At 37.2% G+C, this 20,369-nt stretch overlaps 1 protein-coding gene across 1 annotated transcript in view; it reads left to right on the top strand.

Moving 5' to 3' along the window:
- The first annotated feature begins 10,736 nt into the window (after positions 1–10,736).
- Positions 10,737–20,369, top strand: part of LOC117344904 (kazrin-like) — a 110,591-nt gene continuing 100,958 nt past the window's right edge. The window contains exon 1 of the mRNA XM_033907782.1: positions 10,737–11,084. Coding sequence (XP_033763673.1) covers positions 11,048–11,084 — 37 coding nt within the window. The 5' untranslated portion in view covers positions 10,737–11,047. The remainder of the gene's footprint in view (positions 11,085–20,369) is intronic.

The following is a 20,369-nucleotide window of genomic DNA, read 5'->3' as shown; positions in this document are numbered from 1 at the left end:
AGCGTATGTACACAATTCATCAAAGTGGAAATTGACGAAGTAAACACATTAACCAAATACAAAAAAAAAGCAAATGTTAGGGGTAAGCAAATACACCAGGCAATGACACATAAGGTCAAATATACCACAGTGTTAACAGATAATAAACCCTACAAGGACTTCAATATACCAGGCCATAACACATTACATCAAATATACCACAGTGTTAACAGATAATAAACCCTACAAGGACATCAATATACCAGGCCATAACACATTACATCAAATATACCACAGTGTTAACAGATAATAACCCCTACAAGGACATCAATACACCAGGCCATAACACATTACATCAAATATACCACAGTGTTAACAGATAATAACACCTACAAGGACATCAATACACCAGGCAATAACACATAAGGTCAAATATACCACAGTGTTAACAGATAATAACCCCTACAAGGACATCAATACACCAGGCCATAACACATAAGGTCAAATATACCACAGTGTTAACAGATAATAACTCCTACAAGGACATCAATACACCAGGCCATAACACACCACGTCAAATATACCACAGTGTTAACAGATAATAACTCCTACAAGGACATCAATACACCAGGCCATAACACACCACGTCAAATATACCACAGTGTTAACAGATAATAACCCCTACAAGGACATCAATACACCAGGCCATAACACATTACATCAAATATACCACAGTGTTAACAGATAATAACCCCTACAAGGACATCAATACACCAGGCCATAACACATTACATCAAATATACCACAGTGTTAACAGATAATAACCCCTACACGGACATCAATACACCAGGCAATAACACATTACATCAAATATACCACAGTGTTAACAGAAAATAAACCCTACAAGGATATCAATATACCAGGCAATAACACATTACATCAAATATACAACAGTGTTAACAGATAATAACCCCTACAAGGACAACAATATACCAGAAAAAAAGCAAATCACGTCAAATGATGTGGAGAAGCTGACAAGAACAAAGTATACCGCTGCAACAATCCATCAAGACAAAGTATACCGCTGCATCAATACACCAAGACAAAGTATATCGCTGCATCAATACACCAAGACAAAGTATACCGCTGCATCAATACACCAAGACAAAGTATACCGCTGCATCAATACACCAAGACAAAGTATACCGCTGCATCAAAACGCCAAGACAAAGTATACCGCTGCATCAATACACAAAGACAAAGTATACCGCTGCATCAATACACCAAGACAAAGTATACCGCTGCATCAATACATCAAGACAAAGTATACCGCTGCATCAATACATCAAGACAAAGTATACCGCTGCATCAATACACCAAGACAAAGTATACCGCTGCATAAAAACACCAAGACAAAGTATACCGCTGCATCAATACACCAAGACAAAGTATACCGCTGCATCAATACACCAAGACAAAGTATACCGCTGCATCAGTTCACAAAGACAAAGTATACCGCTGCATCAATACATCAAGACAAAGTACACCGCTGCATCAATACACAAAGACAAAGTATACCGCTGCATCAAAACACCAAGACAAAGTATACTGCTGCATCAACATACAAAGTTTACCGCCTCAACAAAATACAAAAACAAACTAAACCGAAGCGTCAATACAGAAGGCCAAAGTATACTTGTTTATCAACATAACAAGACAAAGTATACCGCCTCAACAACATAACAAGACAAAGTATACCGCAGCGTCAACATACAGAGACAAAGTATACCGCCTCAACAACTTAAAAAGACTAAGTATACCGCAGCGTCAACATACAGAGACAAAGTATACCGCCTCAACAAGTTAAAAAGACAAAGTATTCCAATGCATCTACATACAAAGACACAAAGTATACCGCTGCATCAATACATCAAGACAAAGTATACCGCTGCATCAATACACCAAGACAAAGTATACCGCTGCATCAATACACCAAGACAAAGTATACCGCTGCATCAATTCACAAAGACAAAGTATACCGCTGCATCAATACATCAAGACAAAGTATACCGCTGCATCAATACATCAAGACAAAGTATACCGCTGCATCAAAACACCAAGACAAAGTATACCGCTGCATCAACATACAAAGTTTACCGCCTCAACAAAATACAAAAACAAACTAAACCGAAGCGTCAATACAGAAGGCCAAAGTATACTTGTTCATCAACATACCAAGACAAAGTATACCGCCTCAACATCATAAAAAGACAAAGTATACCGCAGCGTCAACATACAGAGACAAAGTATACCGCCTCAACAACTTAAAAAGACAAAGTACAGTGTATACCAATGCATCTACAAACAAAGACATAAAGTATACCGTTGCATCAACATACAATGTTTACCGCCTCAACAACAAAGACGAAATATACCACAGCGTCAATACATAAGGACAAGACTCAACAGTGTCATCACAAAAGACAAAATACACAACCTATCAAGATGCAATGACAAAATATGGACTCAAGTCGATAAGAAGAAATACGTGACAAACAAGGAGTATAATCCGATATTCGCTAAAGTCAATATTTACGAAGTCATGAGTCAGTCTCTGTATGGGGATGCCTCAGTATATTTTGTTGTTATCACATTACTTCATGAAAACCGCACCGTAGTTAATAAGAAAATAATATGGGAAATAAAATTCAACAGTGTATACTCCAGATACGGGTAGACAACATTGTTGCAAGTGAGTTCTGATGGTGTGCAATTACGTACTAAATTGTCAATTTCTAGGTGAAAAAGAACACCGCCACCTGCACCAGGGCATAGCAGGTCAGCCATCACGAATCCGAGGAAACACGAGCTGACCTGTAAATATGGAAACGTGAACAGGTTACACACTTTAGTATTTGTTGTGTCTACGTTAAATCTTTGTTCAGACAGAGTTGGGTAGTCGTGTTCTCAAGATACTTTCGGAAGACAAGATAAAAATCATATTCAGAAAAAGAGTGAAAATGTGCATAAGGATGCAATCGAACATAAAGAATAACATTTTGTTAATGTACTTTTCAAGAACAATATATCTAGAAAGACAAAAATAGTTTAAATTAAATTTGTTTTACAATATATTTAGGATTGTTATGAAAACGTTAAAGGTATTGCTGATGTGTTTTCTTGATAGGGAACTAAAATCAAACCGATATATACTTACAACGTATCCAACAGGGAAAATTTACGCTTCCTACTATGAATGATCTGTTTCTTGATAGTGACATAACTTCATCCCCAGTCTATGTGGAAGATGCTGCTTGATGGAGGAGGAGGAGGAGGAGGAGGAGGAGGATCGTGTTCCTTGATTTACCAAATCGTTCCCAGTTTTCACTTTGAGGACGTAACCTACCTTGTGGACGCGCCTGTGAAGACGCCCACACTTTCGGAACTAATGATCCTACTTTCGGTAAATTATTTTTCAACGATATCCTTGTAAGGATTTATTAAGTATATATTTGGCACTCGTTTAATTAATTTGGGTAGTTAGTATCTATCCTGTTGTTTTAATGATAACATATAATAATCGTGATGATGGTGAGATTTCCAACATTAATAGCACATAGATGTAAGCTTTTATCACGAAGAACAATCCGCTTATTTTACGTTGACAAATTACAGTAAATTACAAATAATTTCATATAATTTTCTTACCTGATATTTTCTATATCTAGAAAAACTCGACGGAAAAAAGTTGGGATTTTTCATTAAAACTTACTTTCGACTGATATTCTCTCTTGTTGTGTCCAATCTTACAAAATAAAAGTACATTTTACGGCTGTTCTTTGCATGTATCATACTACCATATCAATGTAAATGTCCTTCATAAGTTTTATTGTCATATAAGTAAACCATAACATCCATTGTATCTTATAATTTGGTTTCTTCACAAAACGTTTTATACAGTTTTGTCAGTCATGATTGTATAACTTATCAAGGCGACGTACTTTTTATCACAAACATCAGATTTCTAATTTGGATTGAAATGATAATTTAGACATTAAAGTATCACAATTCCCTACCACCTAGGAGGCGAGACACGTGGAGCTGTCCCACCCATCAACAGTTCTACTTCAAATTAAACCCTCTCAATTTTTTTGACATTTGTGTTTATGTTTTCACATTTTCAATTATGCTTGATATTATTTGGGCGAACTGAAACATTCAAAAGAAAACTGAATATCTAAAATTTACAATTTCTATCATATCTAATTTGTAATTTCGTATATAATTCTTTTTAAAGCTACTTTGTATATGAACCTACAATTTAACATGTGTAGACGTTGTTTATGCATTAACAGTTCGAATATCTCTTCATTGCAAAAATTCAAATTTCTGTTCGAAAAAGCCCAAACACGGCTTATACAGTTAGTGGAGTGCTAATCCTCCGGTAGGCCCAGATATACGTCATTGTTCATGAGTCCTCTAACAGAGCTCTAGTAAAATAAATAGCACAGACTGCAGTCATATTAAGGAAATCTAGTACGTCCATTGCTTCTCCCATTGGAAAATATCCTGCTTTAATTGCTACTAGCATATTTACTATATATTTGGAGAAAAATCGGCGATATTTGTTTCCTTAGAAATTTTAAAATAGACTGTCGAGTAGGGCTTTGTTTAAGAAGTGTAAAATCTTTAGGAAAGCCCCCTTATTAGAAAATAATGAAGACTTATATTGCATTGTGTTACAAACAAATACCAAAAAAAATTATAACGCAAAATGAATTAATAGAAGTTCAAGTTGCGCCCCTCTCTAGCTCCTTACCTCTTCTGATTTGTTGCTGTCGACCCGGTTTCCTTAGCATATAAATCTCCATTTACTGGTATACTATGTTTTTTATCAGAATAGTATCCGTTAAGTTTATGCCTTATTATCGGCATTCAGATTTGTATCGAGAAACCAGGCGATGTTGTATCAAGCTGCATTACATCACTAAGAACACAAACACCTTTTGTATTTGTATCGAAGGAAGATACAAATGTCCTGTGTCACAACTTGCCTTGGATAATCATTTACAGAATCAAATTATTTTCACATAAAGTGCCCCATGCAGCCTGGATAATTGCGGTGCATTCCAGTCATAAACAAACAACCATATCGTGTGACAAACTGCTATCAGTTATCATAAAATCTACAGGGTATTTCGGAAAACATGCCAGAGGAGATTATACTTTTTTTTTATTACAGTGGTGGATTCGACAGGCCAATTTTAACACTATATAATAAATATTTCTTTGTCTATATTTAATGTACAAGTACACTGTGCCGTATACTAGTCATCCTGAATATCTTACGTAGGACCTTCTGTCTGACAGTGCGAAACAGATATAGATGTAGCATTTGTATTTCAATACACATTTAATTTGCAGAAAATCCATAGGGAATTGAATATTAAGACACAGTATGTATATTTTATTGGAATATAGTCATTCTTTGTGATTATGGGTTTATGTCAACATCCAACATACTGAATCATTTAGTGAGATTTTAAAATGTATACATAGAATACAAAAATGTAGGTTATGGCCAAAAATGAATTGTATTGGAACATGTGTGACTGAATTAGCAGCTTAGTATATGGTATAGTAAAATTCATTAGAGGTCACGAAACACCGGTTATCAAGGGTAGGAGTCGACTGGATTTTCTTTAATTTATTTCAGTTTGGAAAAATGTTTCACATATAAAGATTAAGTTGAAGTTAAAATAAATGTGCGAAAAAAGGAAACACATGATAAGAACATTCAATCTTTATGATACGTTTCTTGGATTCCACTCCCAAATACTCGATAAATATCATGTACGAATTCATTTAATCTTTCCACAACAGTTGATGATTTTAGGACAAATCCTCGACATTAGAAAAAACTAAGACATGAAAACATCGAGTAACCAGACGGATAGTTCTAACTCTACTATAATCGGAAGCGATGTATGTGAATGAAAAGTAATATCAATTTGGATAGATCAAACAGAAAGTACCAGTACTTTACTGTACTAGTAACAAGTTATTATGTATGTCATCAATCTAACACTAATAAACGAAGTCCCGATACAGGGGCGTATTGATGTCTAAGAGAAAATATTTCATCAATGAAAGTAGATTTTTAAAGGAATTGTGTTAAGTATATTGAATTTGGGGATTAACTTTGATATATTTTATATTATGGAGTTATAACACTGATATAACGAGTTTACTGTCATCAGTTATAAATTTAGCTATATTTACTTGTCCTACAAGTCGTACGATGTAGGAGTTTCTCTATGCAGTGGTCTACACAGTTTGGTTTGTTTTTGTTTAACGTCCTATTAACAGCCAGGGTCATTTAGGACGTGCCAGGTTTTGGAGGTGGAGGAAAGCCAGAGTACCCGGAGAAAAACCACCGGCCGACGGTCAGTACCTGGCACTGCCCCACGTAGGTTTCGAACTCGCAACCCAGTGGTGTAGGGCTAGTGATAAAGTGCCGGGACACCTAACCACTCGGCCACCGCGGCCCCTCGACACAGAAGAGCCACCCTTATACTGTATCATATTCCGTATTTAGATTCAGTCTAAAACTGTACCGAACATACAATACGTTAAACTACTAATCGAAATAACAGGTGGAACAATATCCAAATAGGAAATAAAGTTTGGAAACAACTACAGAAAATGTAGTATGAAATCAAAACGAAATTGGAAAAGAATTTCATTTTTGATTAACTTTAATTTTTGTAGTTAATTAAGCATTGAACGGCTTTCAGTTGGCATTCATAGTCAATATGAATGCCAACTGGACAGAGGCAAATTCCATGAAGCGCGCTAGCGCTTCATGTTGAATTTGCCTCTGTCCAGTTGGATTATATTTACCATCTGCGATTTTTTATTTGTCATGCGATTTTTGTTTTGAAATTTTCAAATTCAAATTTCCCGCGCTTACCAGTAGCAGAGATCACTTCCTGTTGGCAGTTCATAGGCTGGTGAACTCGCAACTGAATTGGTAGGGTTATATAGTGGCAGTGCCATACAATGGTAAATATTGACGAATGAAGTGTCGCTTGTAAAATGTCCATAACCTTATACCGTCGCTGTCAGCATTGTTAAATGATAAGTGATATGATACATGGCATACGTTTGAAATCAGTATTAGTAACGTATTTATTTAATTTCATAGATCATGCACCATATGACTTCATTATTTTCCATAATATCAACACTGTTTCAAAGTTACAAAAAAAAAAAAAAAACGATCAATGTTATCCATGGATCCTGACCGGTCAAAATGGATCACTTCTCCAAACCGAGCCCTCTCTAAACCGACCTAATGTTTATGTACCGTGCACGGTCGGTCTAGGAGTCCCACTGTACATTTGTGACGGGTTTACATGTAGTACCAATGTATATGGTTTATGTTTAGGGCCTAGCTGTATACATTCTCAGTCTACACTAGATGAGTTTAGGAGAATATAATCATTGTAATTGTGAATGAAAGCAACTGAACACTTACCATAGACAATCAGTGTAGTTTTGTATATCTTTACTTGATATTACCTTAAACAGGTTGTCAACTTCGAGATGTTTGTTTAAGATAGAACGTACTCAATCGTAAAATAAAAAGTTGTCTAGCAAAATCAAGTTTGTACCGTCTTTTCGGGGGAATTCTCAAGACGTTAAAGGCATAACAGAGGACAGAGATTTGTTTACAGATATATTTCTTCAGTCTTTGAAAAATTGATTGAAGAAAATATATAAAAAAAAATCATTTTCAGTAAGAAGCTCAAATTCACATGTATAATGGAATTCGTCATGAGCTGAGATGTAATTATTGTATCTCCCATTTCCCTGTTCGGAGGTTTTGGAGCAAGGGAGATAACTCCTACGTGATTAGAATCATACTATCCTATAGTATTTCTAAAATGTCTCCATATAAGAATTTTCCGTCACAGATTTTGAAGAAAAGATGTTTCAGGCGCATAGTGGCATATATATGTATGTAACAAGAGATTTTTCATTTTTATAATATACAGCACAAAGCATACAAATAGGAAAAGCGTGGGGAGGCCCGGGGCACCTTGTGACGCGATATTGACACACACGAAAAAATCCATTGGAATCAATCTTATAACACAATGATATTCGCGATGTGATATAGATGTAGGTGTCTTATTTCAACCTGTCTTTTCTATACGTAGCAATTAACAAAATGTTCCCGTTAATCGTCGAACTCCCTTGTCTGTGTACCTGTATCATGCTTACAAGTTACATGAATGGTGTTCAAAATAACTTATTTGTGCTAAAAATAATATGTCATAGATAACCCAGATATTATGATAAAACAGAGGAGGACAAAATGGCCGAATGAAGTTGGATCCGTCATTTACGGTAGCTCTCTGTAGCAACACCAGAAGTTAAAAATTTCAGCCTGAAGCGGAAAAAAGCGAAGTACGTCAATCTACTATAGATTGATATGCCAACTGCTCAATTCCAACAAAGTTACCGAGAGGATTAAAAAATGCGATAGAGTGTTGGTTTTCTGATAAGTGTAATCCTCCACAGGAACAAATTACAAACACCGATAGAGCTTTTACATTTATACATGCTTGCTTATTGTGACTCAGAAATATTTTTATGGAATTGAAAAAAAAAAACCTGTGATTCATACACAATGATGTTATTTTAAGTGTCTCTTCCCACCAACCGTACTTTTGCCGCGTTTATAAACATGGGATATATTACTGTCCACCATATTTATAAATAATAAAAATACGTGAAATATATCTAAAAGAATTATAAGAATAGGTCTATATAACAAATTGTCCATTCCTCAACGCTGGACCTCACTGTACAAGTCGGAGACCATGTAGTCTAAATTTAATGCATTATGAATGGAATTTGAAAAAAAAATATATCAGATTAAAGTACAAGAATAAAGAGATGGTCAAAGTAAAACAAAAACAAACAAAAAAGGGGTGGGGGGGGGGGGGGGGGGGTGGACAAGTAAAGAAAAGAAAAGAACGAAGAAAAACAAATAGACAAATATAATTATTGCATGTACATTATAATAGAAAGACGGAAATGTCACTAATCGACGGGGACTTCCCTTGTGTCTTACAGCTATACATTATATATACATGTACACCGTTGCTAATTGACAACCTGTGTGCGGGGTTGCATTCACACACGTACAACCATAAATTAGTTACGTATTACTATCTCAAGACTGGCACGCCTTTCTCTATCTACAATAGCATCCACGTGTTGGTAAGATTTATTCTTACATATAATGGAACATACACTTATAGATTGTAAGTACGCGAACTTGTAGATCTGTCAATGTACATAATGTACATACATGTATAGTAAGTATAAAAAGAAAGTAAGCATGCATGTACGATATCATGTATATACATAAACAAAGGATAAAAGTTGAAGCTAACATACATTTACAATGTACTCACCAAGTGTTTTGTGGATTGAATCCGATGTATGTTTAAGTCTGTACTGGAAATAAACTTATATCGGTACCTGTGAAGTATATTGCAATCAATCAAACTGTAAATCAATAATGATAATAATAGAAACAGAGGAAAATGAAAACGGTCTTCAATTGTTATCAAATGTATAGAGCATTTTCATAGGTAGAAATGGAGATAAGCGATAGCCAGGATATCCAAACGTCTCGGACATAAACAGACAAAACACAACACTGAATTAAAACAATCTTTAATCACAATATGTGAAGCGCTGTCATCAACCAGATGTCTCCTTTCTCCGCTGATGTCACGACACGTGCTCCTCGTGTGCTTGACTCAAAAGTACTGATACCAAGTCGTGATAACGAGATACTAAGTCGTGATAACGAGATATTGAGTCGTGTAACGAGATATTAAGTCGTGATAACGAGATACCAAGTCGTGATAACGAGATACTATGTCATGAAAACGAGATACTGAGTTGTTATAACGAGATATTAAGTCGTTATAACGAGATATTGAGTCGTGATAACGAGATATACTAAGTCGTGATCACGAGATACTAAGTCGTTATAACGAGATACTAAGTCGTGATCACGAGATACTAAGTCGTGTTAACGAGATACTAAGTCGTGATAACGAGATACTAAGTCGTAATAACGAGATACTAAGTCGTGATAACGAGATACTAAGTCGTGATAACGAGATACTAAGTCGTAATAACGATAAACTTAATCGTTATAACAAGATGAATTTAAATATTTAGGTGTCCTCAATCACAAATTACAAAAGGCTGTGCCAGTTTTGCATCTAGAAAGCATATACAATGTATACTTGAGTTTGACTAGCACATGTATGAGGATCAAGATTCCCTCCATCTTTTAATGTTAATTAATTTCAAAAGTTGATTTTTGATATTTTCTTTTATTTCTTATCTGAATTAATTGCATACAATTTGAAAACGTTCATAAATAATATTCTTACTTCATTCCGATATCTAAATAAAAAAAACGTGTTGAACAAAATGCATCTGCATTATAATTAATATTAATTAAAACTACCTGCATTTTTTATTTTATTTTACTGTTTTAGATAAGAATCTCTAACAAACAAGAATGCTCGTCAATGAAGTGATTTAGAGTCCGATCACAGTTTATTGATTCCACGAACACGAGACTCTTACCCTTTATCATAAATGGAATCGTCTATGTGTATAGTGCGCGAGACATTCCGCGTGCGACGCTTGTAGCTCACGACGAAGGTCACAGCCGATTTCGACTATTAACTGTGTCCCTGGCTGACATTATTGCACAGGCGAATATTACAATACAAGATGATGAGCCAGTTAATGCCGACACACGAGCACACCTCCATGTAAACATGGTATTTACGGACAGTAACGCTAGCAGGTTGTCGGTTTATTTTCGTCAGTGTGTGGGTGTGCATGTTTATAACGGATCATGAGGAAGACTCATGTAGTGTCAACTGATCAAATGATGTTGTTTCTTGAATGCGGATCTTGAGATCAGAAGAAATTTAGAAATATTAACAAGAATATATTTATGGCTGGGAACGAGTGCAAGATGAACCTTGTGAAAGGTAAGTTATTTGGTATTCCTGTTTTCTTGTCTTACCTGAAGTTGTGAGTCAGTGTACACAGTATATCAAAGCGCGTCACCTGTGCTAGGAGAATAGACACATTCGGTATTGATTGGCGGAGAGGATTTATGTCTGTAATGTAAGCGATCTTAACAGCGTGTGGCTCTATGTATTCAGCATCCAGTGGTTTATCTCGCAACAATCTAAGCTTTCCTCTGCAGCTGTAGCAGAATAAATACAATACTTGTCATCTTCAGCATCATCAGCTTATAACCAACATAATAAGTATATAGCAGCCAATGTAACAAGAGTAATTAATATATATGGAAATTAATTGTATCAGGCGCCTGTGCTTATATCAGTAATCAGATCACCTTCGTCTTTTGCCAAGACTTGTCAACTTACATTGTCACTTAACACACAGATACAACAGTAATGGACTGACCCTATAAACATTCAGATACTTTTACAATAGAAAAAAATACCTTTCCTTAAAAAATCCTTTTCCTCCCCTCATCCTCAATTCAAATTGATTAAGTTTTGTCATCATTTCATATTTTTTCCTGTCTTGCCCTAGTTCCTGCTCTACCCTCCTATAACTGACTACATTGTTGCTATCCACTTCTGCTATATTATGATCCAATTTACTGGATCAAACTGGAAGGACTCCCACCTTCTCCTCTATCTCATGTGCTGCCACTTTTGTTCCGCCTTTTGTTTCTCTTACACATCCTCCTTTCCATTTTTGCTGTCCTCCTGCCAATGTTCCTGCTCTTGCTCTCTCATCTTTGCACAGATAGAGCATTCCCTTCCTATTCCACTCCTCCTCCTCCTCCTCCTCAGAATTTTCCTTTTTGTCCTGCTCCACCATACTCCTTTATTTTCTCCTCCTCCTGATTGCCTCTCCTCATTGGCCCTCATCCAAAACTGCCCCTACTCTGTCCCTCCTCATTGTCCCTCATTGCCCTCATCTGTCCTTCCATATTGGCTCTGCTCTGTTCCTCCTCATTGCCCCTCTTCATTGCCCCTCCTCTGCATCTCCTCATCATCATTGCCCCTCCTCTGCATCTCCTCCTCATCATTGCCCCTCCTCATTGCCCCTACTCTGCGTCTCCTCATCATCATTGCCCCTCCTCATTAACCCTACTCTGCATCTCCTCCTCATCATTGCCCCTCCTCATTGCCCCTCCTCTGCATCTCCTCCTCATCATTGCCCTTCCTCATTAACCCTCCTCTGCATCTCCTCCTCCTCATTGCCCCTCCTCTGCATCTCCTCCTCATCATTGCCCTTCCTCATTAACCCTACTCTGCATCTCCTCCTCATCATTGCCCCTCCTCATTGCCCCTCCTCTGCATCTCCTCCTCATCATTGCCCTTCCTCATTAACCCTCCTCTGCATCTCCTCCTCATCATTGCCCCTCCTCTGCATCTCCTCCTCATCATTGCCCCTCCTCATTGCCCCTACTCTGCGTCTCCTCATCATCATTGCCCCTCCTCATTAACCCTACTCTGCATCTCCTCCTCATCATTGCCCCTCCTCATTGCCCCTCCTCATTGCCCCTCCTCTGCATCTCCTCCTCATCATTGCCCTTCCTCATTAACCCTCCTCTGCATCTCCTCATCATTGCCCTTCCTCATTAACCCTACTCTGCATCTCCTCCTCATCATTGCCCCTCCTCATTGCCCCTCCTCATTGCCCCTCCTCTGCATCTCCTCCTCATCATTGCCCTTCCTCATTAACCCTCCTCTGCATCTCCTCCTCATCATTGCCCCTCCTCATTGCCCCTACTCTGCATCTCCTCATCATCATTGCCCCTCCTCATTAACCCTCCTCTGCATCTCCTCCTCCTCATTGCCCCTCCTCTGCATCTCCTCCTCATCATTGCCCCTCCTCATTGCCCCTCCTCTGCATCTCCTCCTCATCATTGCCCTTCCTCATTAACCCTCCTCTGCATCTCCTCCTCCTCATTGCCCCTCCTCTGCATCTCCTCCTCATCATTGCCCCTCCTCATTGCCCCTCCTCTGCATCTCCTCCTCATCATTGCCCTTCCTCATTAACCCTCCTCTGCATCTCCTCCTCCTCATTAACCCTCCTCTGCATCTCCTCCTCATCATTGCCCCTCCTCATTGCCCCTACTCTGCGGCTCCTCATCATCATTGCCCCTCCTCATTAACCCTACTCTGCATCTCCTCCTCATCATTGCCCCTCCTCATTAACTCTACTCTGCATCTCCTCCTCATCATTGCCCCTCCTCATTAACTCTACTCTGCGTCTCCTCCTCATCATTGCCCCTCCTCATTAACTCTACTCTGCGTCTCCTCATCATTGCCCCTCCTCTTGCCCTCCATATTACCCTTCTCTGTCTTTCCACATTGTCCTTCCTGTCCTCTTTGTCCCTCCTCTGTCCCACGTCATTGTCTCTCCTTTTCATTGTTCCTCCTCTGTCCCCCAACATTGCCCATCATCTATCCCTCACCTCCCTTCCTCTGTCCCTCCTCCTCATTGTCCCTCCTCCTCATTGTCCATCCTCCTCATTGCCCTTACTCTTCATTTTCTCTCATTCTCATTGCTCTTCCTCTGTCCCTCAATATTGCCCATCATCTATTCCTCATCTCCCCTCCTCTGTCACTCGTCCCCATTGCCCTTTTTTTTATTACTACTCATTGTCTCTCCTTCTCATTGCCCTAATATGTCCCTCAATTCCCATCATGTTAGCCTCCTCATTGCCCTTCCTCTGCCCCCCCCCCCCCCCCCCCTTATTGGGCCTCCTCCTAAATTGCTTGAGTGATTAGAAGAACCAGCAAAGTGAATGAGGGACAGAGGAGGGCAATGAGGAGGGACAAAGTAAGGCCAATTAGGGACAGAGGAGGGAAATGATGATGAGGGACAATGAAGAGGAAAAAATTGAAAAACAAATAAAAAAAACAACCAAAATGAAAATAAAAACCAGTCCTTCTCATTGCTTCTGTCCCCTTCATTAAAGTTCTTCATTGTTCTTCCTTCAAATGTAGATAACACCTGGAAACAGATTAAGGGAGTGTTCAGCACCAAGTTAACACACTGGGGAAATGTATAAAGGGAGGTAAATCTTACAGGCCTACAGGAATTTTTTTATTTTTCTGTCTGAATAAATGTTCCGCTATATGTGTGGCTGTGATACATACATTGTATACCTTTCATCAATGGTTCTAACATGTTCATGGAAGATGAGGAACTGCTTAAGGTAATATAAATTCATTTATCATCCATAGTCCATTTAATATATATATTTACCAATTATAAATAATTAATTTTCACTAATAATACAAGATAGCTGATTAATTATACTGATTGATTATTTTATAAAGCAATGGAATGCTTCTGTCTACAGGAAATCACATTAAAAATTACTTATATTAATGATCATCCAGGTATCTCTTCAAATATGTTAAATCTCTAGGGTGTTTCTAATGAGAGAAATTGTTCAAGATTATTAAAAAATCGGAAATATGTACTTCCGCTTATTCAAAACAGATTTGAAACAGATTCACATTAAAAAGGAAAGCAAAGATAAAAAAAATATGATCTTCCACATAAAATATTTGAAAATAAAGATTTGCATTGATTGGTTAAAAAATCTTTTTTCTTGATAATTATTAATTAACCTTAATTGAGTGATTTGTTTAATAATTAAACCGAAGGAACATATTTTTGATTATCATAATCATACATGTCATTTAACATGAACTCAAGACCAAATAGAAAAGTTTACAATGCTGCATTTTCATAAATACGGATGCCTTTCAAGAAAATGGCTAAAAAGTTATTTTTCATATCAGAATTTTCAACAGAAAGCATAAAAGTATTGAAAAAAAAATTGTTTTACTTCGTCAAACTTGTAGTATATAAAACTATTTGGAGCCTTAAACTTGAAGGATATAAAGCTATTTGGAGCCTTAAACTTGTAGGATATAAAGTAATTGGAGCCATAACTATAGGCTATGGAGGGTTTCTGGAAACAGATATTTTTATTTCAGGCCTGCTGGTTTTTCATTTATTGGCTTTTGTATGATATAGCATGTCAATTACTCCAGTACATGTGTAATATCAGATCTATATATAAATCATCAGTGTTGCTTGGTGCAGTTAATGGCATTGCTCACCTAGACAGGAATTACCGTATTTATACTAATGTATGTTCAGGACCTACAAATACAAAATCCCTGCCTATCCTCAAATAAGCTCCCTCTCCTGTTGTAAAGAAATAGTTCTGTATCATACTCAAATAAGTTCCATTCCCTAGTGTAAAAGTTTAGAACTGCTGTAGGTATCCTCAAATAAGCCCCCTCCTCTAGGACTGTAATATCCTCAAATAAGCTCCCTCTCCTAAGGGTAGTCTAGTACCATATCTATTCTCAAATAAGCTCCCTTCCTTAGTGTGAAAGTTAAGACCTGTAGCAGTTTTCCTCAAATAAGCCCATCTCCTAGTGTAAAAGTTTGGTACTGTCATATCCTCAAATAAGCCAATCTCCTAGTGTAAAAGTTTGGTACTGTCATATCCTCAAATAAGCCAATCTCCTAGTGTAAAAGTTTAATACTGTAATATCCTCAAATAAGCCCCCTTACTTAGTGTAAAAGTTTAGTACTGTCATATCCTCAAATAAGCTCCCTTACTTAGTGTAAAAGTTTAGTACTGTAATATCCTCAAATAAGCTCCCTTACTTAGTGTAAAAGTTTAGTACTGTAATATCCTCAAATAAGCTCCCTTACTTAGTGTAAAAGTTTAGTACTGTAATATCCTCAAATAAGCCCCCTTACTTAGTGTAAAAGTTTAGTACTGTAATATCCTCAAATAAGCCCCCTTACTTAGTGTAAAAGTTTAGTACTGTAATATCCTCAAATAAGCCCCCTTACTTAGTGTAAAAGTTTGGTACTGTCATATCCTCAAATAAGCTCCCTTCCTTGTGTAAAAGTTTAGTACTGTAATATCCTCAAATAAGCTCCCTTCCTTAGTGTAAGAGTTTAGTACTGTAATATCCTCAAATAAGCCCCCTTACTTAGTGTAAAAGTTTAGTACTGTTATATCCTCAAATAAGCTCCCTTCCTTAGTGTAAAAGTTTAGTACTGTTATATCCCCAAATAAGCCCATCTCCTAGTGTAAAAGTTTAGTACTGTAATATCCTCAGATAAGCTTCCTTACTTAGTGTAAAAGATTACTACTGTATTAGTTATCCTAAAATAAACCCATCTCCTAGTGTAAAAGCTCAGTATAATTGTTTGAGGACTATACTTTTAGCTTAATACTTTCAAATTGATGATTATGCAAAAAATGATGAAGCATGCTTATTGGCGGGCAGGGGCTTATTTGCAGATAAATACAGAATATTTTTGTTCAGCATATTATCTACCAATTCACTTATAAAAGCAATTGTAATACATAAAATGTTTAATATGAAATTTTCTTGATCCTTTAATTTATTTTCAAACTACCAAGGAAAAACCAGTGGATTTTCATAGGCTGTCTGGTCGGTGGTATTCTTTTTAAAATTATTTCGGTTTTCCCATATATTTTTTGTGTTGTGATGTCACGTTTATTTACCAGGTACCTCTACCAGACAGGAAGTGCAGTTTAGTGTTAACAAATCTTCTCGCAGCCAGTTGAATTGAACACCCACGATTTTAACATTTATTTTTTTCGCCTGTGCTATACCTTTGTTTGATTAGAGGCGATCACATTTTGATAAACCTAGCTCTATTGTATGCAGTGTTGATGGTATAAATACAAAACACATTAATTCTGGTGCAGACGACAGGTGCACTGCACTCAGCCAGAACCAGATCAATATGACAACCGTCAGATAAATCCTCATACACATGTGGTGAAGTTTGATATCCAGACATAAAATTGGAGATTTATCAATCAATCATTCTTTAATATATGTATATTTTTTAACTGATTGTTTTCAATGTAGAGATTTTGCATATATATTGAGCCAATGTGTTGACAAAATAACGTAATGTTTTACCTATTTTCAGTCATTTTAGATAACTTTAATTAATTTAATTAATGTCCTTTTCTAAATGCAACAGATCCTTTTTATTTTATATTATATATTTATATATTATATTATATTTTACATTTTGCCCCCAAATGTCCCGTCCCATCCTAATGAATGTAACTATAGGTAATCTCAGGACCTGCTGATTCGATCCTCACCAAAATGTGTTTCGGGGTGTCAAGTGGCAGCGGAGGCATTATGTCTTATATATTCTCAGTGCACCCTTGTCAAGTCATGGACAAATTGAAGTCAACTGGTGAGCCATTTCTTAAACGCTTAAACAAAAATGACTGACCCATTCATCTCTCATTGAGTACATGTCATTTGAAGATTACAAAGGCGCCACACCCAAACCATGCAAAGCTGGTCTGATTGACAGCGATTCTGCCACACCAACTCTTTTATCTGTATCAAAGATATGTATACACTTTCCTGAAACAAGACAGATTGGTAGACTTGTATCATCAGCGAGGGGTGTTTATTATATATACGAATGTATTATAAAGTTATGGTTTTGCCATGAAGTAAACATCTTGAATTATCTGCAAGGTGATGTATGTAGCCTTCAATTAAAGGCAATTTGTGTATAATGAGAGCCAGTGGAATTTGAATTTGAATATTGAAGATGTACTGAAATGTACAAACAGTGCTATTTGTTGGGGGAGATAACGTTTATTTTCAGGTATCCCTATCTACTGAATATATACCATGTTTTGTCAGTCACACAGACACCTGGCAATTCATCTCAGTAACTTGGCGACCAATTTCCTTGATCAATTGTTTTACCTATATATATTCCCCATATGAATAATCGACTTGTGATCAATTATGATATGATAATTGGTCAACATGACAGGTCATATTCTGTGTGGTCTGACAAGACTTTATATATGTAGGCCTATATCTGTTCCTAAATATAGTGACAATGTCGAACTGACTACACCATGCTGCCTTCACCTAATTACAATAAAATGACTGATTCTTGTGGCAGATATATTTCAAATTATTGAAGTGTTGCTGAAATTGAGACTTGTGGGAAGTTGATCACCAATTTTTTATCCTAACAAATAATGAAATCACTAAATGCTTTTTATCTTCTTTTGGGAATAAAATATTGCAGAAACTGGCATGAACCTTATGAAAGACTGCAGTGCTCTAAGTAAAAGAGTATCAATACAGTTTTCCAATAAAGAAATTTAATACAGATTGTTTGGTCTCTTATTTATATCGGATATAAAATTGTCATAGATTTGATCAATGCATAATATGTGGTAATGAAATTACAACGCCCATCAAAAATGCAAAACAAGTCAGTACCCATCCTTAAGGGACCATCTTTAAATTGTACAGTTTCATTAGCGATATATTCTGATAAGTTCTATTTGTGAAGTCGTCAATGTTACTGACAATAGAGATGAAATTTGAGAAAATCTCCTAATTAGAACCCAGTGTCAAATAAGTTATCTATTAGCTGTTATAGTAGTATCAAGTCCTCTAAAATGAAATAAACTAAAGAGTGACATTTCAGACCCCTGATTCAGTCACACACCAGGTAATTCCTTAATCTAACTTAATGAGGATTAATTTCCTTGATTGAAAATGTTTGGTTTGGTTTGGTTTTTCCTTTACTGACTTTTTTTGTAGCAAACCTTTGTTATATAAGTCATTTTTTTTTACCATATTAGGAGTATTTGTGAAACTGGAACATTGACATTGTAGCTTTGTGGGGACATTTTTATATGACGGGCTGTAGTTGGACCCTGACAGGCTGTATTTTGACCCTGAGAGGCTGTAGTTGGACCCTGAGAGGCTGTATTTGGACCCTGACAGGCTGTATTTCGACCCTAACAGACTGTATTTCGACCCTAACAGGCTGTATTTCGACCCCACATATGTTCCTGTTTCGCCCAATACGTATTGCTGTTCCATCAGACAATACAATTATAGAGTTGCTCCTGACAGTACTAATGTCTGTGTAATTCCCTGATGTGTATTTCTCTTGTCTGATCAGACTTATTGGGGAACCTCTATGTAATCCTATTACATCCCCACTCAATCCAGCTTTCTGCCTGAACGTCAGTGACTGGTTCGACCAGGTAATACCTCGGAGGCATACGTTAGTCGGTGTAGACCAGGTAATACCTCGGAGATGTTAGTCGGTATAGATCAGGTAATATCTTAGAGATGTTAGTCGGTATAGATCAGGTAATACCTCAGAGATGTTAGTCGGTGTAGATCAGGTAATACCTCAGAGATGTTAGTCGGTGTAGATCAGGTAATACCTCCGAGATGTTAGTCGGTATAGATCAGGTAATACCTCAGAGATGTTAGTCGGTGTAGATCAGGTAATATCTCAGAGATGTTAGTCGGTATAGATCAGGTAATACCTCAGAGATGTTAGTCGGTGTAGATCAGGTAATACCTCAGAGATGTTAGTCGGTATAGATCAGGTAATATCTCAGAGATGTTAGTCGGTATAGATCAGGTAATACCTCAGAGATGTTAGTCGGTGTAGATCAGGTAATACCTCAGAGATGTTAGTCGGTATAGATCAGGTAATACCTCGGAGATGTTAGTCGGTGTAGATCAGGTAATATCTCAGAGATGTTAGTCGGTATAGATCAGGTAATACCTCAGAGATGTTAGTCGGTGTAGATCAGGTAATACCTCAGAGATGTTAGTCGGTGTAGATCAGGTAATACCTCAGAGATGTTAGTCGGTATAGATCAGGTAATACCTCGGAGATGTTAGTCGGTGTAGATCAGGTAATACCTCAGAGATGTTAGTCGGTATAGATCAGGTAATACCTCGGAGATGTTAGTCGGTGTAGATCAGGTAATATCTCAGAGATGTTAGTCAGTATAGATCATGTAATACCTCAGAGATGTTAGTCGGTGTAGATCAGGTAATACCTCAGAGATGTTAGTCGGAATAGATCAGGTAATACCTCGGAGATGTTAGTCGGTGTAGATCAGGTAATATCTCAGAGATGTTAGTCGGTGTAGATCAGGTAATACCTCAGAGGCGTTAGTCGATGTAGATCAGGTAATACCTCAGAGATGTTAGTCGGTGTAGATCAGGTAATACCTCAGAGGCGTTAGTCGGTGTAGATCAGGTAATACCTCAGAGATGTTAGTCGGTGTAGATCAGGTAATACCTCAGAGATGTTAGTCGGTGTAGATCAGGTAATATCTCAGAGGCGTTAGTCGGTGTAGATCAGGTAATACCTCAGAGATGTTAGTCGGT

The sequence above is a fragment of the Pecten maximus genome, chromosome 16 (assembly GCF_902652985.1).
Source record: "Pecten maximus chromosome 16, xPecMax1.1, whole genome shotgun sequence".
Lineage (NCBI taxonomy): Eukaryota > Metazoa > Mollusca > Bivalvia > Pectinida > Pectinidae > Pecten > Pecten maximus.
This window is presented reverse-complemented; position numbering and strand designations above follow the sequence as displayed.